Source organism: Salvelinus alpinus, chromosome 19 (assembly GCF_045679555.1).
Source record: "Salvelinus alpinus chromosome 19, SLU_Salpinus.1, whole genome shotgun sequence".
In the NCBI taxonomy this organism is placed as follows: domain Eukaryota; kingdom Metazoa; phylum Chordata; class Actinopteri; order Salmoniformes; family Salmonidae; genus Salvelinus; species Salvelinus alpinus.
The window spans coordinates 45161072-45187170 of record NC_092104.1 but is presented as its reverse complement, the minus strand read 5'-3'; the positions used below and the strand labels follow the sequence as shown (position 1 = coordinate 45187170).

At 42.6% G+C, this 26099-nt stretch overlaps 2 protein-coding genes across 3 annotated transcripts; both read right to left on the bottom strand.

Annotated features, from left to right (window-relative positions):
- Positions 1–4174: 4174 nt before the first annotated feature.
- cldn26 (claudin 26) lies at positions 4175–5380 on the bottom strand. Its single transcript, XM_071354243.1, is given in 4 exon segments — positions 4175–4905; positions 4907–5050; positions 5052–5118; positions 5121–5380. Coding segments are annotated over 4 exon segments (726 nt in total). The 5' UTR covers positions 5305–5380; the 3' UTR covers positions 4175–4574.
- Positions 5381–8080: 2700 nt separating this feature from the next.
- Positions 8081–20603, bottom strand: lztr1 (leucine zipper like post translational regulator 1). Of its 2 annotated transcripts, none has more exons than XM_071353755.1 (20): positions 19976–20603; positions 19782–19844; positions 19613–19669; positions 17527–17606; positions 17328–17436; positions 17128–17211; positions 16977–17034; positions 15248–15387; positions 14885–15086; positions 13844–13888; positions 12976–13086; positions 12687–12779; positions 12259–12354; positions 11656–11854; positions 11157–11326; positions 10754–11037; positions 10325–10474; positions 10051–10156; positions 9857–9957; positions 8081–9315 (listed from the first exon to the last, which is right to left on the bottom strand). In XM_071353755.1, the coding sequence occupies exons 1-19, from the start codon at positions 20263–20265 to the stop codon at positions 9898–9900; spliced, it is 2397 nt and encodes a 798-aa protein (XP_071209856.1). In that variant the 5' UTR covers positions 20266–20603; the 3' UTR covers positions 8081–9315; positions 9857–9897. The 2 variants fall into 2 exon arrangements, with proteins under 2 accessions (XP_071209856.1, XP_071209855.1); XM_071353754.1 differs by having other exon boundaries at positions 9857–9937; positions 19976–20602.
- Positions 20604–26099: the final 5496 nt, after the last annotated feature.

The window sequence follows — 26099 nt, the reverse complement described above, 5'->3', positions numbered from 1 at the left end:
AATGTTTACAAATATATACCTGTCTTATACCTATACACCATTCTTGTGTGTGCTCAATAAAAAATATTTGAACAAGAAATGTTTACAAATTAATTAAAAATGAAAAGTTGAAATGTCTTGAGTCAAGCTTAAATAAGTTTGAGTATGGTGAAGTTATTAATTACACTTTGGATGGTGCATCAATACACCCAGTCACTGCAAATATACAGCCGTCCTTCCTAACTCAGTTGCCGGAGGGGAAGGAAATCGCTCAGGGATTCCACCATGTAACTAACGATGACTTTAAAACAGTTACAGAGTTTGATGGCTGTGATTGGAGAAAACTGAGGATGGTTCAACAACATTGTAGTTACTCAACAATATTAACCTAACTGACAGAGTGAAAAGAAGGAAGTCTGTACAGAAGAACAAATATTCCAAAGCATGCATTCTGTTTGCAACAAGGCGCTAAAGTAATACTGCAAAAAATGTGGCAAAGCAATTCACTTTTTGTCCTGAATACAAAGGTGTTATGTTTGGGGCAATTCCAGTCATTACTGAGTACCACACTTCATATTTTCAAGTATAGTGGTGTCTGCATCATGTTATGGGTATGCTTGTAATTGTTAAGGACTGGGGAGTTTTTCCAGGATAAAAAATAAACAGAATTGAGCTAAGCACAGGCAAAATCCTAGATGAAAACCTGGTTCAATCTGCTTTCCACAGGCACTGGGAGATAAATTCACCTTTCAGCAGGACAATAACCTAAAACACAAGGCCAAATCTACACTGGAGCTGCTTACCAAGAAGACAGTGAATGTTCCTGAGTGTCCGAGTTACAGTTTTGACATAAACCTGCTTTAAATTCTATGTCAAGACTTGAAAATGGTTGTCTATCAATGACAAATTTTACAGAGCTTAAAGAATTTGGAAAATAATAAAAATTGGCAAATATTGTACAATCCAGGTGTGCAAAGTTCTTAGAGACTTATCCAGAAAGACTCACAGCTGTAATAGCTGCTAAAGGTGATTAACATGTATTGACTCAGGAGTTTGAATACTTACAGTACATAAATGCGCCATTTCTGTATTTAATTTACAATAAATGTGATTATTTATTTTTTTACTTGTTAAGTTATATGGTATGTTCAACTTCAAAATCAATGGTTTTAGTTTGGAATACATTTTAAAAGGAGTCTCAGCGTAATCTCGTTACCGTGGAATTGTCCATATCAAGAGACCAGACATGCAGAAACCAAGCAGGCACACGAATTACCATGACCAGAGGCTCATGCTACTAATAAAATTAGTGCAAATGGGTTAGGGTTACCGACAAAAGCTTTCACTGCTCTTTTCCATTAGAAATACAGGACTTTATCCGTCAAACAATATCGAAATATACAAATGGTGGCTATCAAACATTTCAAAAATGTGTTTTAATTAGGGTTGCAAAGGGAGGGTATATTCCTGAAAACGTTTGAAATGTACCAGTAAACTACCAAGGATTTGATGTAATCTATCACAAAACATCTAGTGGTCCTTTTGGGTACTTGAGATTATCACAGGCGTCTGTAATAATCTCTGGCCCTCTATGTGGCTTTATCACGTCAAATATATTGAATAAAATGAAAATAGAATGACAATGCTGTAAACATTATCCGAAATAACTTCAGCTTAGTGAATACCATTGTGTTTCATCATGAACTATGGTCTATATGTATTTGTTGTCTGTTCGTTCTGGGGTCAAACTGGTGGCAGTTGTGAAAAAAGTCACTAGTTGGAAGAGTTGCAGAGTTAATTGAAAATAATGCCATTGTTGATTAGATGCTTTTTTCATTAATTAGGCTATTCTCTCTTGAACCATATGGTCTATCTACTAGAAGCTAATGGACAATATAGACACAGATATAAATGATTCTATTTCTTTACTATTCAAGTATAAATGACCAAGGTTACGATAGATTGCCATATATTTTCTATTCATTACCAAATGTACTGAAGATTCCGGTAACATTGGTAAATTACCAGTAGCTTTGCAACCCTAGTTTTAATATCTCAAAATAGACCCAGGTAGTCACAGTCTGAAGTCAACTTCACACAGTTAACTGTAGCTTCTCTTACCGTTCTCATTCAAATAATCAAATTAGTCATTCAAAGCTGCGGCTCCAGATAGCAGGTGTTTGTGTTACACTTTCTGTTACTACGTTGTTTGTAAAGTCCCAAGTGAGTCTGTTTTTGTCCAGTTAGATGTATCAAATGTTCTAAATGTTTGAGATCATTCGTAAAATGGAGATACTTTTTTCACTCGTTTGGTTGATTATAACGTTACTGAATCTCTCCATTGGCCTTCATGAACTCTTGCCACTCCCAAACAAACAAAACAATACTCACTGGAGTTCCTGCTGCAATGGGATCGCCCGGCTTCGGTGGATAAATCCCTTAACAAGTCTGTGGACTCTCTTCTGAAACACATGAAAGTGTTGGCAATCGATGAATAGATTAATGCTCTGAACCGCGGAAAGGATGGCCGTGTTCGCAAACGGGGGAGGAGAGGTGGCGTTCGATTACAGATTAAACATCAGCAGCAGGCTAACCGCATCCCCTTAGCTTATATTATCCTGGCGAATGTGCAATCCTTGAGGAATAAAACAGACGAGTTACAGGCAAAGGTCAATCATCTTCAAGAGTGCAGAGGCGTCTGTTTTATGGCTTTTAATGAGTCTTGGCAGACTGACTCATCTTTGGAGATAAAATGATTTGGGTGTCTGTTCCGACTGGACCGGGACAGCAGTTCGACTGGGAAATCACGGGGGCAGAGTCTGCTTGTGCATAAATCACTGATGGTGCAACAATGTAACTGTCCTGAGAGACTATGTCTACCTGATATTGAGCTGCTGTCACCTTTCTATCTCCCAAGAGAGTTTCCCCAAATATTTATCATTGTCGTTTACATTCACCGTAAGGCCAATGCGAAGAATGCTGCTAATCTTATTTATACTGTGACACAAAATGCAATCTGTGTCTCCTGATACCCCCAATATTATTTTAGGACATTTTAAATCACTGTACAGTTTAAACGCAAAGGACTGGCTGATGAGCTAAATGGTTTTATCTCAGATCTGACAATCAGAACGTTAGTGGAGGAATTACTGAGATGCGTATGAGGACAATTGCTACTCCCAAAATGGAATTTGGCATCCAGTGTCACAAGCCTATTCAGACAGACCAAAGTTAAAAAGAGCCCAGGACCAGACATTGGTGGACAGGTACTTAAGTCATGTGCAGAACAACTCAGTGGCATTTTTCATCACATTTTCACTCGAGCTGCAGAAGGTGCCTAAACTCTGGAAGCATGTTACTGTTGTTCCTGTGGCAAAAAGCAAATTCCCCAAGTTGCTAAATGACTTTAGTGGCACTGACGTCCTTGGTGATGAAATCATTTTGAGAAGTTAATCAAGAAGGATGTACTGCGTCAGGTTGAGTATTCCCTGGACCCCCTGCAGTTTGCATACAGGGCCAAGAGAGGGATGGAGGACCCCACTCTAACCCTACTCAACTTCCTCTACAAGCACCTGGAGGGCCAAAAAAAAACACACGAGGCTTCTGTTCATGGATTTCTCGTCTCCCTTCAATACTATCCAGCCTCACATACTAGCAGAGAAGCTCCTCTCCCACATCAAGCTGGATGTGAGCATTGTGGGCTGGATAGTGGACTTCCTTACCGACCAGTCCCAACAAGTGTGAGTAAAAGACGTCATGTCAAAGCAGCTCTGCTCCTCCACCGGTTGGTAAGGTTGTGTCTTCTCTCCTCTCCTGTACATACTTTACACTAATGACTGTCGTAGCGAATATGAAAAGAGGCACATCAAGTTTGCTGATGACTGCCATCGTCGGTCTACTACAGGATGGAGAGTCTGAGCATGGGCCTGTGGTAGATGACTTTGTGTCATGGTGTGAGAACGGCTTCCTCCAACTGAATGTCTCCCAAACTAAAGATATTGACTTTAGAAGGCTGCCACTGAACCCCACACCCACTGTGGCCATGGGACATGACATTGAGCTGGTCAGTACCTGGGAACAGTGCTGGACAACAAGTTGACGTTTGAGGAGAACACATACCATCTGAGAAAGATGAACTCTTAATGTCAGCAAGACAATGATGACACTGTTTTACAGGAGTTTTATTGAATCCGTATTGATGTTCTCAAAGGTGGCCTGGTTTGGCAATCTTAATGTTTGCAACAGAAATAGGTTGTACAGGGTGGTTAAGGTGGCCAGCAAAGTCATCAGAAGGCAACAAGCACAGCTCAGTGACGTTCAGAAAGCAAGTGGTGAAGAGAACTAACTGTATCAGACTGTCCTGGTCACCCCCTCCTTGACCATTTTGCGCTTCTCCCCTCAGGTCATCAAAGACTTCCCAAACTCAATAGCAACATATACAATAACTATTTTATCCCGCAGGCCATTAACTTTCTGAATCTGCACATGAAATGTCCATCTATTGCTGCACAATGATTACTCCTTTTTATCCAGCTCATTGTTTCATGTTGTGTTTATATCGGTTGTATGGTTGTCACTGTTTTAAATGTTTTTTTTCAATTGTTGAACCCCGACTGCACAACAAATTTCCCAATTGGGACAATAAAGATAACTTGATCAACTGAAAATTTGACTATGAAACCTGTCTTTAAGTAGTACTGTCCCCTTGGCTTCTCCTGGGGGGTGTTTGGGAGGCTGGCCACTCGCTGCTGCCGGTTGTGGTCCGCCATGTACAGAACCACAAAGAAGAGGGAGCCTCCAATGACCAGGAAGAGGCCCGAAAACCAGCCAGAGAACATGGCCTCGCCAAACTCCCAGCATGGAACCACGTCGGGCAGGTTCTCGTCCCAGAACTCGACCACAGTCACGTAGGCCACCAGGGAGACGGACCAGGGTGGTGAGCCCCGACACCCAGGACAGCACACCACTGACAATGAGGAGGCCCCTCTTCAAACCCTGCTGCCTCCCAGAGCCCAGCTCCACTCCCTCCAGGCCTGGGAAGGCCACCACCATGGCCAGGGCCCTGGTGCCCAGACACCAGCATGAGCACCATGGAGGCCAGCAAGTCCACAGACAGGGCCATGAGGGATTCAAAGGCTATATCCCAACCTCCTCTGTGAAGATGCAGGTGTGCCACAGGCCTGAGTACCAGTTCTCCGCTTAGTTCAGGTCAGAGTTCAAGGTCTTCCACAGGGGGATGAAGGTGGTTACAAGGGTAGTGACCAGACCCCCGACTGTGACAAAGAGCGCAGTTCTCGCCATGATTTTGGCGGTCAGGAGCACCATCTTCTGTCAGTCGTCGTCGCTTACACTCCTCACACTCTCTCTGTCCCTCTCTTTGTATTGGCCAAAGAGAAGCTAGTGAGCGACTGGGAAGCCCGTCCCCCTTTCCTGTGGTAGCACTTGGACCGACTCAGCCAGCATCTTAATAAAATACACCTGATAACAGTGAGATAATCCCAGGTCCTGAGGCAATACAACAGACATACTGTTTTGTCGTATTGATAAATATCGTTGTAGGGAACAATGAGCACTGTTCTGAGATGAAACCAGATATGTCCAGTGTGATTCTGGGGACTAAGTGTGTGCACTGGAAGGAAACATGAGCAAGTTGGGCATGGGGATACAAACATAAAGAGGAAAGGCCAGAAACTCTCGCAAGGGTGTCCAGAGTGGCCCGAATCAATGGACTCTGAGTGGCTACTGCTGCCTCATGTATAACTCATTATTTCAAATGAAACCATGTGTTGATGTACCTGATATGAGTTTTTGAGATTGGCTCCTTATGAGTCAAGTTTTTTTTCATCTAGAGAAAATCAGTTGATTTGCCAAAATGTCTCAAGTGTCAAGACTATGAATAGCACCTCGTGCTCAAAGCAATACTACTTAGGCTAAACAAGAGCCCAACACTTGGTGAGGTCCTCATTTAAGTTTTAGAGCTCTGTAGCTGGCAGGGAACATGAAATCCTATCTGGCCACTAAGCCCTCGACTCTTTCATTCATTGACTTTAGGGAAAGCGTTTTATTTTAAATGTTACATGAAATCAATTGGAATCAGATGAAAAGGAGTCACATTCCACGGAAAATCAACACAGCCTTAAACGGATATTAAACTTCAGATGTTTTCAGATCTCAAAAGTGGCCTTTTGTCAAGATCAGTCCACATCCTAGGCCATGTTTTGTAGACCAAGCTATATGCAGATCCAAAAATCCAAAATGAATGGTAAGGTTAAGGTTGCAAAGCTACCGGTAATTTACCAGAATATTCAGTAATTATCAGAAAGTCTATGGCAATCTATCATAATTTTGGTAATTTACACTTAACTTTAAAAAAATGTTTTCATATTTAGTATTAATTTAATGTGTCCATGAGTTTCATGTAGAAAGACCACATGTCAAACTCATTCCACAGAGGGCTTAGTGTCTGGGTTTTTACTCCATCCTTGTACTCAATTGATAAATTAAGATGACTAATTAGTAAGGAACTCCCTTCACCTGTTTGTCTAGGTCTTAATTGAAAGGAAAAAACTCAAACCCGCAGACAGTCGGCCCTCCGTGGAATAAGTTTGACACCCCTGAAATATACCATATGGTTCAAGAGAAAATAGCCTAATTAATGAAAGAAATCAACAATGGCGTTATTTTCAATTAACTTTCCACAACTACCACCACCAAAAGGTTGCTGGATCGAATCCCCGAGCTAACAAGGTAAAAATCTGTCATTCTGCCCCTGAGCAAGGCAGTTAACCCACTGTTCCCCGGGCGCCGAAGACGTGGATGTTGATTAAGGCAGCCCCCCGCACCTCTCTGATTCAGAGGGGTTGGGTTAAATGCGGAAGACATTTCAGTTTAAGGCATTCAGTTGTACAACTGACTAGGTATCCCCCTTTCCCAGTTTGACGCCAAAACATTAACAAACATATTGACATAGTGTGTAAAATATAATGACATATTTCATGCTGAAACCCTCATATGAAACACCAATGGTATTCTCTAAGTTGGTTTATATTGAGGATAATGTTTTGTCATTTTTTTATCATTTTATTCAATATATGTTACATGTGATATTTGCAACCCTAGGTAAGGTTGACTACCGGTATACAGAAATATCAAAATTTTATTCAGTATGTCATGCATTTTTGGGGGGTGCAAGCTTATCTTCCACATATCATTCGAACCTGACACTACTGGAATACACTGGTCATTTGTTTAGACAAAGGTCAAGGATTAACCTGCGCAGACTTGAAGGTCTCCTTCAGCTTTGGGGCAGCGCCTGGTGTGCACCATTGCCCTCAAGTGGTCCCCTGATTCAAAATCTGTTGGGATTTCAAAAAGTCTAATATTTCAAGTTTCTAACGCCAGCTTGCTGCAGCCCAACAGCTAAAGCATAGTGATGATTAGAAGATGCTATGTCTGTGAGCGCACGGTCAGCGCCATTGAGGCCATCTCAATTTTGAAGTAGTCCATTTTCTTCTACTACTTCTATGAGTTGGTAAACAAACTGAAAGGGTGCATACTGCCACCTGGAGGGTGTTGTTTGAACAGGTATAAAGCCTAGGTTGGCGATTTACTGCCACCTGCAGTTATGGAACTTTTGCTCATGAGTCTAATTAACTGGTTAATGACCTGGATAGAATTATGTGAACCTTAACTCATAAGAAGACCTATCCAGTTGACTACTTCAAAATGATTTGTCCTCAATGGCGCTGCCCATGCTAAAACAGGGTGTTGGGCACTTGGGTTCTGTATCTATCTCTATGGGCTAAAGGCAATGTTGGTTGCACACTACTGGCAGCCGGTGAGCAAGAGAGAAAGAGATGCATTGTGCTAGAATGTTTCTACTATTCAGTACACAGCAGGAGAAACAGAGACCTAGTAGTTAAACTGTATAAATGTTTTTCTTCAAAAAGTGTTCTTCTTTAGATTGTTGCTTATTGGGGTTTTGGGAGCCTTCACAAAATTACTGATAATCTCCCTCACAGCAAAAACAACAATTGAAACACAGCTAACCTATTATGGGTGACAAGATGGGGTGTACGCTAAGTATACATAGACTAATTGATGAACTTCATATAGGTCATTTATTAAAGCTTTGAGTACACGGCGCCAACGTGAACAAACATTTGACTTAGCAGCATGTCGTCATAACTAAAACAGAGTATTTGAGTGGGCTTATTTCTGCAAACTGTACAGCCGCTGCTGGTTCAGAGACTGAGAAATATAGGTCCTGTGTTTGCCAATGTTAAATATCCATTCAATTCCAATGTCAATGTTAAACAAAACATGGCTCTCCCAAGCTTAGATAAACACCACTCAAGTACTAGACATGCCATAGCTAATCTGAAACCATCTTGACAGCAAAGCAGAGGGGGGGGAAAACTTAGCCATTCAATGAACACACTGAATTAGTTGCTAAGGGAAACAGAATCCCCTCGGAATAATGACCAATACTTCGTCAAATGTATTTTGTAATAGTGCAATCATAAATAATTATTCTATGATAGATACATATACAGTATGTACCAGTGGAGGCTGCAAAGGGGAGGACGGCTCATAATAAATGGCTGGAACGTAGCGAATGGAATTGCATCAAAGACATGGAATCCATGTTTGATGTATTTGATACCATTCCACTGATACCGCTCCAGTCATTCCCACGAGCCCGTTCTCCCCAATTAAGGTGCCACCAACCTCCTGTGGTATGTACTCTTACTATGCAGGAGAATTCAACTTTCTTTTTTTTTACACCGTTTCTGAAATTAGAAGATGAATATATGAGGAAATAAGTAGATGAAAAGGGTACTTATAAACCATGCTAACTGAAATCAGGCTAACTGAACAAGGATGAACGGAAGGTTACTTCATGCTAGCGCAATCGTGAAGATCAGCATTCTCAAGCCTGGCCCAGATGTACACATTCAGGTGATCATCTTCCAATAAGAGAGCTGATACAAGGTAACCCAGCATAGACACAAATTGACATTTAGGACAAGGTTGAAGAAACGCTATGTAAGGCCCACAATAAGGCAGTGGCTGCTAGTGGAAGGAGAAATGGGGAGGGCAGGGGAGTCCGTCCTCCCCACTTCTCCTTCCGCCAGCCTCCACTGGTGTAAGGGAATGACTAAAGAGGGAGGGAGCAGACACGGAGGGCTTCGGTAGGGAGAAGTGAGCAGCCTGGTCCTAGATGTCGGAGCCCATCTCTGCACACTGCTTGTCTGATATGTGTGAGGCAAGAGACTCGATGATGTCCAGCAGCAGCAGCTGGCTGAGGGACCTCAGGTTGGGGAGCTTGGACACCTTCAGGAGGGAGGGAGGGGGAGGGGGGAAGGAAAGAAGCAACAAATAAAAAAAACTGTCATGATCAAACAAAGACTCAGGAAGAGCAAAGTAGTCGAGCAAAGCCAAACGAGGGAGTGGAAAAAAATAGCGGATCAAAACAGAGAAGTGCAAAACTGAAAACCCTGACATTACCAAGACAACTGCGGGCCGCATGAAAATCGGCATGCGGGCCGCATCTGGCTCGAGGGTGGCAAGTTTGAGACCCCTGGCGTAAAAAAAGAGGAACGTAGTATTTTGCTTGGTTAGTTAAGACAAAAAGATATTCCCGAATGGCACTGTAAGGAGAGCCGACAAGCGTGAAGGATAAGGTGCTTGGACTGCGTGCTTGGCTGTAAACTGTCTCTTCTCTAACCACTGTGTAGAGAGGAAGACTGGGGTAATCCATTTGGGAACAGGGGGGGGGGGGATTCCCCACAGAGTTTCCCCTCAGGGGCTTAGTTTAGCTGTGGAGTGGGAGGCAACACCCCCCCAGGGCTCCGGACACCAGTAGCCCACCCACCTTGATGAACTGGTGGACGATGATGTGCAGGCAGTGCTTCTTCATGTCCCAGGCCTGGGTCTTGTCCGCCGCCTCCAGGATCTGAAAAGAAGGACACGGAACTGAAGGGGGGTGAATGCTGCACACACTAACAGGATACAGCTACAGGCTAGATTAGAACAGGTGAGAGGGGATTAACGGTGGGTGTAGAATACCTGGAGGACGTTCTCCACCGTCACATTCATCTCCAGGTTCTGCTTGCAGTAGGCCTGTAGCCTGTTGTTGGAGAAACCATAGTAATATGGCGCTGCGAACAGGTAGCTGTTATCAAGAGTCAAGGCCGTCATTGCACACAAATATCAGTGTTGCCACTTTTAATGACACAATATGCGTGTAGCATTGTACAAATTGGCTCCCCCATAGTATTGGACACAATAACACATGAATGTGGAAGATGCTAGCCACGTATGGGCCGAGTGGGGAGGATACAGAGAGTCTTCCGGAGGCATGTTAACGTCGCCGTAGTAGATATAGCGGAGCATGGACTCAAAGGCCTGCTTGCTGGGCACCATCTCCCCGATGGAGATGTTCACCTGGCCGTCCTCGGGCATGAAGGAACGGAACATCGCCTCAAAGTAGCTGTCCAGAGAAAAAGAGACACATCAACCCCATATACAAGCCTGCACACATACAAACGGACGCACACGCAGTCAGGGAAAGTAGCACGAGTAATCAATCCCCACTTCTGATCAAGTGGTTGTGGTAGTCCACGTGTGGGATTCAAATAGACCTGGGTCGTGTTCAGTAGGGCACGAGACGTTACCGCAACAAGGTTTTGCAATGGGGGGGGGGGTCAGTTAGGACATCCATGTCAAAACGTTTCTCCCTACTGATCACAGCCCTGTACAGTGACAGTACCTTGAGCGGGCGGCTAGTATAGCTTTATGGGCGGGCCGCGGGTGTCCGTCCAATAGCAGGACGATGTCACAGAAGTCCAGGCCGCCGCCCTCCAAGTAGGCCTTCATGTCCTGCACCAGGGAGGTGCCGATGTCCACGGGCTGATCAGAGTACACCCTGGGGGGGGGCTGCTGCTTTCGCCGGACTATCTCCACGATCAGAGGGGTGGACAGGTGCTCAAACTCTTTGGTCATGATCACCTGGTTAAAGTGAGTCTCCTTCACCACAAAGTTAAGACAGTGCTCCTATGGTGGGACAGAAGAACAGGTCGTGTGAGCAATAGATTATTGACAGAATATTTTTTTTTGCTAATGCTTGATTTTACAACCTGGAATTAGCAAAACCCTCTTTTGGGTCGTCCTACCTTGAGCTGATCCAGCTGCAGCTTGTTGGCTTGTTCGCACACGCTCAGAACGTTCTGGAGGTCCACCGACGCCTCGATGTACTGCACACACAGCTGCTCCAGCCGCGACAGCTTGAAGCTCAGAGCCAGCTTGTAGACATCCATGATTAGCAGAACATCCTGGACGTGACCTGAGGAGAGTCCAAGAAAACATCGACATTTTAGTCATTTGCAGAGGATCTTAAAAATAGCCACTATCCAAGAAAGACAAGTACAATTTATGTGCTCTTTTGAAGAGGTTTCATATGCAGTATGTGTGAGGGTAAATATTTCCCTAATCCCAAATCGACCCCCTAGCTCTTACCCCCTGTGCACTCCTGTTGACCTGAGAGGAGTGGCTGGGTTCAAGCAATATGGTAATTTCTCCACCTTGCCTTCTGATAGGGGTGCCCTGGGGGCTGGGAGCTAAGGGTTGATTTGGTTATGAATAGGTATGAGGAAGCAGTGGGTGAACTCTGACCTCTGCGCGGGTACTGGATCTTGTCTGTGTACAGGAACTGCATCAACACCTCGAAGGGCTGGGCCTCGGCCTCTCTGATGTGCACCTCCAGCATGGGTTGGTTCCCCGAAGTCCTGGTGCCCCCTGGGATATCCCTGGCACCTCCGGCCCCCGCCCCCTCCTCGCCCCCCTCCTCACTGTTCTCCTGTTGTTTAATCCTCTGCACACAGATATAGGACACTTACTACCAGTCACTACTTCATGGGCCAGTTTCCCAGACATATTAAGCCTAGTCCTGGACAACAAAAAAAAACTTTCAATGAAGGTTCTCCATTGAAAAGGCTTTTTAGTCCAGAGCTAGGTTCAATCTGAGTCACGGGAATCAGCCCCATGTGTGTTACATTCAAATAATTAGGAAATGGTCATCCCATTGGCTCAGTGGGTTAAGGGCATGGTGCTGGCAACACCAGCAACGTGGGTTCGATTCCTGCATGGGCCACGTGATACTGAATAAAGTTGACAGTTCTGTAAGTGTGTGTCTGCTCGACCATGTCATTATACATGGGAGACTGACGACTAAAGCACGACGAAGGTGAGAAGAGGACCCAAGCTCTCTCCACTGACCTGTCTCTGTCTATCCCGGGCCTGCAGGATCTTCTTTCTCAGCCACTGGCATCTTGCAGTCACGATGGCAATATGCCCAAGGACTCTCTCCTCCCTCTGCAGCCGGAGAAAGAAAAGGGAGTGAGAAAGAGAGCGGAGGTCAAAATAAAGAGGAAAAAAAGAGAAAGGGAAGCAGAAAGCTGAACAATCACTTAAAAAGGCAGCTGATCCACCTTTGTCCTCTACGAGGCAGGGTCGTGCTCATTAGGGCATGCAACAGGAAACGTTTTAAAACGTTTCGCAAAGGAAGACGAAAATGAGCGTTTCTTATTAGACAAGTCCCTGTTCCCGTCCGTTTTTTTTCTTTTTCATTTTTTTCATTTGGTGCCTATTTTTTTTAAATCTCAGCTCAGTCTCCCAGCAGCACGTAGATGGCTGTGAGGACCCACCTCTCCCAGGATGAACTCCACATCGCAAAACTGCCGGTTCTCAAACAGCTTGCCATAGTCCTCGTGGAGCGTGCACTTTGGGTAGCAAGAAAACTGATGGAAAAGAATAACAAAAGTTCATAAGGGTTAATATGGGTAGTGAGTGACTAAATAGTCCTATTTAACCCATTTCAACTTCTTCAATCAATACTTCGATTGTTCCCATCATGCAGAGCAACACAGTGACACGTAGGGTAGCTGATTGTGTGTTTTGACCTTAAAATGCTTTTCAACTCCCACAGACGCCCACCTGGAATCTGTACATCTCCCCGCTGCGCACATTATTGTCCACCGTTCCCCCAAAGATGTACATGGCATCCTGGATCACAGCGGCCGCATGGAAAAGTCTTCCACTGGGCATCTAGAGGGAGAGAGAGGGAGTGATTAGGACAACATGGACAAACGAGACCCCCACTGGTTTAGCTGAAGATCCCTTCAAAATGACTAGAAAGAGAGGAAAGAGGATGAGGTCAGTTCGTGATGCAAGAGGCAAGAGATGCAATGGCTTTTCCCTCCTCAGCCATGTTTTAGAAATCCCCTAGGTTGTGTTCATTAGGCACCAAACAGAAGAAGACTAAATGAAACAAGGAGGGACTACCTGACCTGAACATTTTTGTTTTCCTTTGCACAACGTTTTAAAGCATTTTTGTGACTATGTGCCCTAATGAATATGACCCAGCAGTTAGTGGCTCATACCGCCATAGACACAGGTCTATAGGCGAAGGACGATCCAAGGTGGACAATCAATTAGTCTATGGGGTCTTTGGCCATACCTTATTATTTTGCTCCCCAATTATGCGCATGCCTAACCAGTGGCTTGTTGAGCTATTCCATTCAGACTATATACACAATGATGTTCTTAAAGCTGTACTCTGTAGCTTATTTTGTATTTCCTCTGGAGATGGTTTGTTTCTGTTTTTGAGTACTCAGAAGGGAGGGTATGTGCGAGGAGGAGAAGAAGAACCACCCAGATTGGCGTAAATCAAACAGCGGTTGTTTCTTGTGTTTGTTTTGAGCTGTAACTGTATGGAGAAGAAAAGCTACGGCGGGGGCAGCTTACAAGACGAGAGAGAGCAAACACAAAGAGACATTTTTCTATTTGATTAAAGATATTTTACCAGGATTGACCCTTGAGATGAGGTCATCTCGTTTCCAAGGGGATCCTGGAAAAGGTAGAGAGCAGTGGGACTTCAAAACATATACATGTAAATCAATGGCACAAATGTAAAAGGATCGTATGCAAAAAATATGCACATATCTTAATGGGAAACTCCACCCAAAAACTATCTTTTGGTATTTGTTTAATTCGTGCATTGTTGATATAGTACCAAAATGTTTTGTATGTCAGCAATCAAGTTTTCAAGATATATAACTTTTAACATAGAGAAATACAGCCGGTATGATGCATTATGATGTTGTGTTTTGCATCATACAGGCTGTATTTCTGTTATATATATATATATATTGAACACTTGATTGCTGACGTACAAAACATTTTGTTGGCTATATCAACAATGAACTAATGAAACAAATACCAAAAGATCGTTTTGGGGTGGAATTTTCCTTTAAGGTGCTGGATGAAAATAAGAAAAAAAGAATCTGAAGTTATGTCCGCAACTCTGATACACTCCCACAGTGATTTATTGAGACGCACACAAAGTTGTATGTTAGGTGTGCGTCTCAATAAATCACTGCGGGAGCTTATTAAAGTTGCCGTCTTTTTTCATGCTTGCTATGCAACTCATCTCTCTAATGTTCTGTAGTACTGGCAGCCCGATCAATACAGACACATGCGTACCTCTGACATCAAATTAGGGCTACGTCCAAAAATATGACAATGCACCCGACAATGCAAACATGCCACGTTTTCACTTATTTTCGGGTATAGAGAATACATTACAACCCCTAAGCCCTTCCACCCTAGGCACTTCTGGACATCTGAGATTATTTGATAGGTTTAAGCAATATGGGGAAAACTCCACCTAGCCCCTATCAGAGGACAAAGTGGAAATAATCCCAAATTGCTTACACCAATCACATTCTCTACAACTGCACGGGGGTAGGGGCTAGGAGTGGATTTGAGAATGGGTTTAAGACTAATCAGTACTAATAACTAGGGGCCCTACTCGGTGACCAGTGGACACCCGCTGAGCACATACCTCGCTGTCCAGGCTGGGCTGGATCACCTCCCAGGTCTGGGAGTCGACGTCGTAGGAGTGCAGCTCGTTGGGCAGCGTGTTGTCGGCCGCGCCTCCAAACACGTACAGGTGACGGTCGAAGGCCACCATGGTGTGGCCATAGCGCCTCTGGGGGGGCGGGGGAGAGCCCCGCAGCAGGTGTTCAGTCGGGATGCGTGTCCACCTGGGCGTGACGGGAGGATCGACAAGACAGAATCTCGGTCATCTGACCCTCGGACATCAACAGCACAAGCACTCCCTTCGTAGTGTCATTAAATGCCTCTCTTTTGTGTCTACTCGTTCAGAATGGCTTTATTAACGTTCAGTCTGATCTGGCTTACTCACATGTGGCCCTTGAACTCAAACTGGAAGAGGTTGTTGGTGATCTTGGCTCCACTCTGGCCGGAGAACACAAACATCTTGTCCCTGCACACGGCTACAGGGAAGTTGCAGCAGGAGGGAGGGATCTCACCGCTCTGTTCAATCTGAGACACCACAAAAACAGAAATGACATCAGCATTTGCTTTCCTATGCATTTTTTTTGTACAGTGCCTTCGGAACATATTCAGACGCCTTGACTTTTTCCACATTTTGTAACATTAGTCTTATGCTAAAATGGATTATATATATTTAAATCCTCACACACAATATCCCATAAAGACAAAGCGAAAACAGATTATTCAAAATTCTTGCAAATTTATTAATAAAAAATAAAATAAAAATTACATAAGTATTCAGACCCTTTGCTATGACACTTGAAATTGAGTTCAGGTGCATCCTGTTTCCATTGATCATCATGCAGATGTTGCTACATGATTGCAGTCCACCTGTGGTAAATTAAATTGGACATGATTTGGAAAGGTACATACCTGTCTATATAAAGGTCCCACAGTTGACAGTGCATGACAGAGCAAAAACCAAGCCATGAGGTCGAAGAAATTGTCCGTAGAGCACCGAGACAGGATTGTGTCGAGGCACAGATCTGGGGAAGGGTACCAAACATTTTCTGCAGTATTGAAGATCCCCAAGAACACAGCGGCTGCCATCATTCTTAAATGGAAGAAGTTTAGAACCACCATGACTCTTCCTGGAGCTGACCGCCCGGCCAAACTGAGGAATCGGGGGAGAAGGACCATGGTCATGGAGGTGACTAAGAATCTGATGGTCACTCTGACAGAGCTCCAGAGTTCCTCTATGGAGATGGTTGTCCTTCTGGAAGGTTCTCACATCTCTGCAGCACTCCACCAAAGCAGGCGTTTATGGTAGAGTGGCCAGATGGAAGCCTCTCCTCAGTAAAAGGCACATGACAGCCCACTTGGAGTTTGCCAAAAGGCACCTAAAGACTCTCAGACCATGAGAAACAAGATTATATGGTCTGATGAAACCAAGATTGAACTCTCTGGTCTGAATGCCAAGCATCACGTCTGGAGGAAACCTGGCACCATCCCTACGGTGAAGCATTGTGGTGGCAGCATCATGCTGTGGGGATGTTTTTCAGCGGAAGGGACTGGGACACTGGTCAGGAAAGATGAACGGAGCAAAGTACAAAGAGATCCTTGATGAAAACCTGCTCCAGAGCGCTCAGGACCTCAGACTGGGGCGATGGTTCACCTTCCAACAGGACAACGACCCTAAGCACACAGCCAAGACAGCGCAGGAGTAGTTTCGGGACAAGTCTCTGGATGTCCTTCAGTGGCCCAGCCAGAGTCTGGAAATTAACCCGATCTAACATCTCTGGAAAGGTGCTTCAACAAAGTACTGATAAAGGGTCTGAATACTAATATAAATGTGATCGTTTATTTTTTATTATAAATTATTTAAAAAATTATAAAAACCTGTTTTTGCTTTGTCATTATGGGGTATTGTGTGTAGATTAAGAAAACATTTTTTAATCAATTTTAGAGTAAGGCTGTAACGTAACAAAATGTGGAAAAAGTCAAGGGGTCTGAATACTTTCCAAAGGCACTGTATGTATATGCATTATGTGTGGTTGGTTGTGTTTCTATAAACGTGAGTGTGCTTGAAGATTCTCCTGTGTGTGTCCCTTCGCTAAGAGAAGGTTCTGCATAATAACCTCCTCCCAACAAGCATGCTCTCGGTCCTGAAGACTGATGGTCCACATGTCATTTAACCTGCAGGTAGGGAAAACCATGAAATCAGTTATCTTTTTATGTAAACATCAGGACATTGTGTCATATTTATTGACAATTGTCAAACAAACCTACCTGGCATTTCCATCGTAGCCAGCAAATATCCATAGCTTATCACTGTACACTGTGGCACCATGTGCTGACCTGGCCACAGGCAAACTGAAATATAAACAAAGACATGATTACACCACTGCTTGAAGCAATATGACGGACTAAGAGGTGATATCTTTTGATAAGCACATGTATATATTGTACTTCACTATATCATAAATTACCTGCCCTCCACTTTCCACTCCGTCCACTGTCCTGTTGCAAACTTGTACTCAAAAAGGTCATTTTTGTTTTTAAGATTGGAGTTTGAGTAGATATCGCCAGTGTAGCCCCCTGAAAAGTTAAAATACAAGATTAAGGCTATTATGGACCACATGTAAAGTTAGATGAACACAGACTGGCAGGCATTGAAGAAAAACTCACCAAACACAAACATGCTGCTGCCATACACGACGGCAGAATGGTGATACCTGGGTGCAGGTGGCGTGCCAGTGGTAAAGGCTCTGGAACACATTCAGTTTGTCAGCCCTCAGTTCAAATATGATGGACAGTGTCATGTACAGTGCCATCAGAAAGTATTCATACCCCTTGACTTATTCCACATTTGTTGTGTTACAGCCTGAATTCAAAATGGATTAAATATCCCCCCCTCACCCATCTACGCACAATACCCTACAACGACAAAGTCAAAACATGTTTTTAGAAATGTTTGCAAATGTTGCGAAAATGAAATACAGAAAATCTCATTTACATAAGTATTCACATGCTTGAGGCAATACTTTGTAGCAGCACATTGGCAGCGATTACAGCTGTGAGTCTTTCTGGGCAAGTCTCTAAGGGTGCATTGCACCAACATGGATTAACTTTTAAACTGGGTTAAATCAAGGTTTATCTATTCATCTTGTTGCACCAAATTTTAAACCTAGTTTTAAATTAAATCATTCCTCTAATCTAAGTTTAGTTTTCACTTTAAACCTAGATTCATTTTAAGCCTGTTGCTCAAAGAATTTTTGGAAAAATATAAACTTAGATTGAAGATTAATTCTAAACTACTACTTGAGCTGGTTTAACTGTTAGAATGGCAGCATATCTACTGTGGAGAGACCAAAACAAGAGAGAATAATTAGAGACAGGTTGAATACTTTTGAGTCCACCTGGATTGTGTAACATTTGCCCATTATTCTTTTCAAAATTCTTCAAGCTCTGTCAAATTGGTTGTTGATCATTGCTATAGAACCATTTTCCCATCTTGCCATAGATTTTCAACTAGATTTAAGTCAAAACTGTTACTCAGCCACCCAGTCTTCTTGTGTTGTTTTGGATTTGCCCCAAACATAACACTTTGTATTCAGGACAAAAAGTGAATTGCTTTGCCACATTCTTTGCAGTATTACTTTAGTGCAGTATTACTTTAGTGCCTTGTTCCAAACAGAATATTGTTTTGAAATATTTGTATTCTGTACAGTCTTCCTTCTTTTCACTCTGTCAATTAGGTTAGTATTTTGGAGTAGCTACATGGTTGTTGATCAATCCTCAGTTTTCTCCTGTCACAGCCATTAAACTCTGGAACTGTTTTAAAGTCACCATTGGCCTCATGGTGAAATCCCTGAGCGTTTTCCTTCCCTTGAGTTAAGAAGGACGCATGTTTATTTGTAGTGACTGGGTGTATTGATAAACCATCCGAAGTGTAATTAATAACTTCACCATGCTCAAATGGATATAAAATGTTTTCTTCCATAGGTGCACTTTGCGAGGCATTTGAAAAGTTCCCTGGACTTTGTGGTTGAATCTGTGTTTGAAATTCACTGCTTCACTGAGGGACCTTAAAAATAATTGTATGTGTAAGGTACAGAGATGAGATAGTCATTCAAAAATTATGTTAAACACTATTATTGCACAAGAGTGAATCCATGCAACTTATGTGACCAATAAAATTTGATTTGATTGGTCACATATCTGTGTTTAGCAGATGTTATTGCGAGTGTAGCGAAACGCTTGTAAAAATGTCCCGGCTGTATGTAGTAACACAAAACATTTTCTGGGCTAATAATGTGAGAAATAAAACATAAAAAAACTAAATACTGCAAAGTTTCCTAAGAGCTAGAAGCAAGGCATCCCTCTCTGGTCGGCACCATCCCCTTATGTGACCTGTTAAGCAAATGTTGACTAGTGAACTTATTTAAGCTTGCCATAACGAAGGGGTTGAATACTTATTGACTCGAGACATTTAAGCTTTTAATTTTTAATCAATTTGCCAAAAAAAATCTAAAAAGATAAAACCACTTTGACATTATATATATATAAAATAATAATAAAATGCCATTTAGCAAACGCTTTTATCCAAAACGACATACAGTCGTGCGTGCATACAGTGTGTGCAAGCCATTGACAAAAAAATCGCAATTCAACCCATTTTAAATTGAGGCTGTAACACAACAAAATGTGGAAGGGTGTGAATACTTTCAGACGGCACGGTATATTTAAAGGAATTGATGAAGGTGATTCTTACCGGCACCATGAGCAGTCCTTCACATCGAAGCGCAACAAGTCATTCAGCATGTTTTTCCTGTCGGAAGTTAATAGGGGCTTAGTTAGATCACTGAGGACTTCCACACGACCCCAACATTGCAATGCAACCATGATATGGGACATGAATATGTGACTCAAACATGTCTTACCCATTATCTCCCCCGAATACATATATGGCATCCCTGTATGCCACAACAGTGTGCTTGCTGCGTCTGCAGAATTGAAAATATGTTTTACATATGCAACTGTCACACCAGCAATCACAAGGAATAGCCTAACAACATTGTCGTCAGCACCGCACTAGCTACAAAGAAATGTGTAATGACATTAGCAGTCAACTCACCTGGCACCGACAAACTCATCACACGGTGGGAGCCTTCTCCAGCGATGGACAGTCTCGAATGGGCCGAAATTAAGTGTCAAATATTCCACACTGTCCGAGCAGCTATGATCGAAATCAACACTTGGTGCAACTTTGGTGGATTTACAAGACATTGTTACATAACCATCACATCCGACCAATCTCCTCTTAGCTGTCCATAGCAAGACCGTGCCCTCTAGGTCAAAAGCCACCCACCCTGGGATTATGCTGATACAGTTACTAGATGAATTTGCAGATACACTGTTTGTCATTCAGTTAGCTAAGCTTTCCTTTCATTTTAAAATCGTCCTTTTTACTGGCGAAAGGGCAACCAAGAATAGGCGATGTAACTTACTTAGCTAACGTTACCCTAACCGGCTAGCTAGCTAAGCTAGCTAGTTAACGGCCACTGAATAGCCAGCAAGCTACAAATAAATACATCAGGATGATAAATCTTTAATATGTCTCCTCTATCTAAAAAAAACAACAAGAATACTCCAACAATGTATATACCATTAATATCTATCTTACCAAAAAGTGGCATTTACTAGCTACAACAATCGTAATGTTTTTCTTGCAGCAAAACAAAAAGTGTCACAAATCGCCCACGCCCCTGAAATTGTTGCTGGAAGTTGTAGTTCATACAATAGAGTTTCTTATAGTTCCCAATTTATCTTGAAATGTATTAGAACCTCATTTCCCATGAACAACAAAGAGTCTCATCCATTGGCTCTCAATGGGGAATATTTAGCCAATCACAGTAAGAAAGTGAGTTGCTCGCTGTTCTCTTCGCTTTATCCGCACGTCATCGTGTGTGGTCGCCAGAAAATGAAACGTTTTTTCCCCCAAGTACTGTACTGTACATACAGTATGTTCCTCTGGTCTATGCCTTCAGAAAGTATTCCTACCCCTTGACTTATTCCACATTTTGTTGTGTTACAGCCTGAATTCAAAACTGATTAAATATATGTTTTTCTCACCCATCTACACACAATACCTCATAAAGACAAAAACATGTTTTAAAAACTTTTTTTTTTTTACAAATGTATTTAAAATGAACATAAATATCTAATTTATATATAAGTATTCACCCCCTGAGTCAATACATGTTAGTATTACCTATGGCAGTGATTACAGCTGTGAGTCTTTCTGGATAAGTCTCTAAGAGCTTTGCACACCTGGATTGTACAATATTTGCACATTTTTTTTCAAGCTCTGTCAAGTTGGTTGTTGACTATTGCTAAACAGCCATTTTCATGTCTTTCCATAGATTTTCAAGCCTATTTAAGTTAAAACTGTAACTAGGCCACTCAGGAACATTCAATGTCTTCTTGGTAAGCAACTCCAGTGTATATTTGGCCTTGTGTTTTAGGTTATTGTCCTGCTGAAAGGTGAATTTGTCTCCCAGTATCTGTTGGAATGCAGACTGAACCAGGTTCTCCTCTAGGATTTTGCATGTGCTTATCTTTATTCCATTTCTTTTTATCCTATAAACTCCCTCGTCATTAACGATTGCAAGCATACTCATAACATGATGCAGCCACCACCATGCTTGAAAATTCGAAGAGTAGTACTCAATGATGTGTTGTGTTGGATTTGCCCCAAACATAACGGTTTGTATTCATGACATAAAGTACATTTCTTTAGCCTTATGGTGAAATCCATGAGAGGTATTCTTCCTCTCTGACAATTGAGTTAGGAAGGACGCCTGTATCTGTGTAGTAACTGGGTGTATTGATACACCATTCATAGTGTAATTAATAACTTCACCATGCTCACCATAGGCTCCCGAGTGGCGCAGCAATCTACGGCACTGCATCTCAGTGCTAGAGGTGTCACTACAGGACACCCCGGTTCAAATCCAGGCTGTATCACAACCAGCCCGCATTGTTTGGGTTTGGCCGGTGTAGGCCGGCGTTGTAAATAAGAATTTATTCTTAACTGACTTGCCTAGATAAATAATTTTAAAAAACATATTTAATGTCAGATCATTTTTACCCATCTACCAATGGGTGCCCTTCTTTGTGAGGCATTGGAAAACCTTCCTGGTCTTTGTGGTTGATTCAGGTGTTTGAAATTCACTGCTCAACTGAGGGACCTTGGGGTACAGAGATGAGGTAGTCATTCAAAAATAATGTTAAACACCATTATTGCACACAGGGTGAGTCCATGCAATTCCTTAAGTGACTTGTTAAGAACATTTTTACTCCTGAACGTATTTATACTTGCCATAACAAAGAGGTTGAAAACTTATTGACTCAAGACATTTCAGCTTTTAATTTTGAATTAATTTGTAAACTATTTCGAAAAACATAATTACACCTTGACATTATGGGGTAGGCCTGTGACACAAAATCTCAGTTTAACCCATATTAAATTCAGGGTGTCAAGGAGTGTGAATACTTCATGAAGGCACTGTAAATTCCATACTGATTACCGCTGTTCGTGTAAACTCGTGGGATCACCGCTGTTCATGTAAGCTCGTGGGATCAGGCGGCTCACGAAAAACCTTTGTATGCAGAGATACTGAACTAAGTTACTGTGTAGCTACACACGTACAGACAAAATGACACACACACATTTATGTTACACATTATCCGTTGTTTCTATCATGACTTTACTGTAAAGTGGATGTAAAATAGAGATGATAAAATGGCTTGAAAAGAAAAGCAGAATGCTGCACATCAAGATATAATTTTTTAAATATTAACATAGGGAACAACATTCTTAATAAAGCAATACAACAGACACCTTTTTAATTTGGTCTTTATTTCGAAAATACAGGAGTATCACTTTCTAATATTGGCAGGGCTGATGGGTTAGATCCGATTATTCAGTATTCACATTTTATTGTTCTAGATTTGCCCTCAATATGTTCTTGAATATGTGTCTTTCATAAAGGGGAATCTGACCTTGTTGTCATTGAAACCAACCAAATAGACAAATGGGGAAATGGTTCGGGTCAGTTTTCAATAGTATTCAATTTCACCATAAATAAATAGGGGGAAAATAAAAGGGACCATTTGCCCCCTATAAACACAACACACATTTTAAAGCGGGAGAGTGGCGTATGTTACAATGGTATGCATATCTTCAGATTGTAACTGAACACGTTGCCGTTCTCAAGCACCTACCGGGTACATGCACTGTATTTATGGGAAAATATATTTTGCTATTTGTTTCATTGGTCAATTGTTGCAGTGCTTAATTTGTGCCGGATTCTGCTGGAACAGGTCCGGCACTTCTCAGTTTTGGACATTTTCGTTCCAGAACCCATTTGCCAGGATCCGGTACATCTTGTGGCATGAACAATTATTTTCACTGTTTGCAATGTAAAAAATATAATAAAAGCAATCAGAGGTAATTCAACTTTGACTCCTCTGTAATTCTCCTGCCCCGTAAAAACGTAATGGGAAAACGTGCCTGATATTCTAAGAATTTATTAATGTTGGGCTGGCCCGGGTTTATGGTTTGCCTAACATTGTGCCCTATACCAACGCGTGACCATTGCTGTGGTTAGAGACGGAAGCACGACTGTATCCTTTACATAACTAAAATGAGATTCACTTTCTACGATCTCTCTCTCCCTCTTTCTACTCTGATAGTCATGAACCTTCAACTCTCTTCTCTCCAGCGTTGCACTTCATCATTTATTTCCTTATATAATCATAGCCACATGAAGGTTGCTGGAGGTGCCGCTGCAACCCTGATAGATTAAAATAGCCTTCATTTGCCAACGCTATATTCTTACTGCTGTCTGTTCAGGAAGAAATTAAACAATTCTGAATACTACATCAGGAGGAAACCTATAATTTACCCACAGAGGATCAATAGTTTATTTTATTTTTTTGTCTAGGTGTGGATTGTGTGTAGTCGAACCGCAAGGCATGCCTACAGTCCGGAACGCGCGGGAAATCGTTCAGTGAACAAACAGCATGCAGCCAAAACAGACATTTCGCAATATTTCAAATACAATCGCGGGAAAACACAGGTTGGAAAGCAAATGGGTCCTGCTGAAAAGAAGGTTAATCTGTTAACAACTTCCAAATAGGCCTATTGAGACAACAGCATTGTTTTACAAAGTAAAACAAGAGAGAGATAAGCTTTTTGGCACGAGCGCATCCGCCATCACCGGCGAGTGAGCAGCGCATCATTGGGAGAGTCACTGAAACTGCAAAGCTTTTTTAGGACTATAATTTCCTCCTCATATTGTATACTATTTGTCTCCCCGCACACCTAGGCCTAGGCTATTGATGGATTTAAGACAAACTCATTTCTATTGATCTCAGATTCTCAGTTTGTCAGTGTCAAAGTAGCCTGTCATTTCGATCATTTGTGAGGTATTAAAAAATAGTATGCTAATCTAAAATGATGTAGAATATATCATATCGCTATACACCAAGTCACTTGGCTCTGTCATATCCTCACATGGTCTCTCCTATCATTGCTATGCAGACGACACACAATTAATCTTCTCCTTTCCCCCCTCTGATAACCAGGTGGTGAATCGCATCTCTGCATGTCTGGCAGACATATCAGTGTGGATGACGGATCACCACCTCAAGCTGAACCTCGGCAAGACGGAGCTGCTCTTCCTCCCGGGGAAGGACTGCCCGTTCCATGATCTCGCCATCACGGTTGACAACTCCATTGTGTCCTCCTCCCAGAGTGCTAAGAACCATGGCGTGATCCTGGACAACACCCTGTCGTTCTCAACTAACATCAAGGCGGTGACCCGTTCCTGTAGGTTCATGCTCTACAACATTCGCAGAGTACGACCCTGCCTCACGCAGGAAGCGGCGCAGGTCCTAATCCAGGCACTTGTCATCTCCCGTCTGGATTACTGCAACTCGCTGTTGGCTGGGCTCCCTGCCTGTGCCATTAAACCCCTACAACTCATCCAGAACGCCGCAGCCCGTCTGGTGTTCAACTTTCCCAAGTTCTCTCACGTCACCCCGCTCCTCCGCTCTCTCCACTGGCTTCCAGTTGAAGCTCGCATCCGCTACAAGACCATGGTGCCTGCCTACGGAGCTGTGAGGGGAACGGCACCTCCGTACCTTCAGGCTCTGATCAGGCCCTACACCCAAACAAGGGCACTGCGTTCATCCACCTCTGGCCTGCTCGCCTCCCTACCTCTGAGGAAGTACAGTTCCCGCTCAGCCCAGTCAAAACTGTTCGCTGCTCTGGCACCCCAATGGTGGAACAAACTCCCTCACGACGCCAGGTCAGCGGAGTCAATCACCACATTCCGGAGACACCTGAAACCCCACCTCTTTAAGGAATACCTAGGATAGGATAAAGTAATCCTTCTAACCCCCCCCCCCCTTAAAAGAGTTAGATGCACTATTGTAAAGTGGTTGTTCCACTGGATATCATAAGGTGAATGCACCAATTTGTAAGTCGCTCTGGATAAGAGCGTCTGCTAAATGACTTAAATGTAATGTAATGTAGAATTAATTTAATAAAATGTTTTAATAAAAGGCCACATTTTTCACGGACACTAGGCTACAATTTTTTCCCCCCCATATGTTCAATTTATGCAAGCTCTTCTTTTCTACTGCTCTATGCCAGTAGCAAAAGCTATGATAATTCTGCATGGAATTTATTATAAAGGGGATTTTTTTTCATGCATTCTGGTACATCAGAGCCCCTCAAGTCACCTCCCTTTCTGGCACACTTTGTTCTGGCACCTACCAATTTACAAATTAAGCACTGCATTGTTGATATAGTCCCAAAATGTTTTGCTAGTCAGCGATCAGGTTTTCAAGATATATAACTTTCAAAATACAGAAATACAGCTGGTATGAGCATTTTGCATCATCTTATGCAAAACACAGCATCATATGATTCAAAATGCATCATACTAGCTGTATTTCTGAAAACTTGATTGCTGACATGCAAAAACATTTGGGACAATATCAACAATGGACTAATGAAACAAATACAAAAAGATCGTTTTGAGGTGGAGTTTTCCATTTAGGCAAACAAGTCAATACTGCTGACACATAGGAAGAGTTCATCATTCCATGCTAAACACAACCCCTTATGACCTTATGCAGGCATTCAGGCCAAGGATATACCACACACTCTCTCTCTCTCTCTCTCT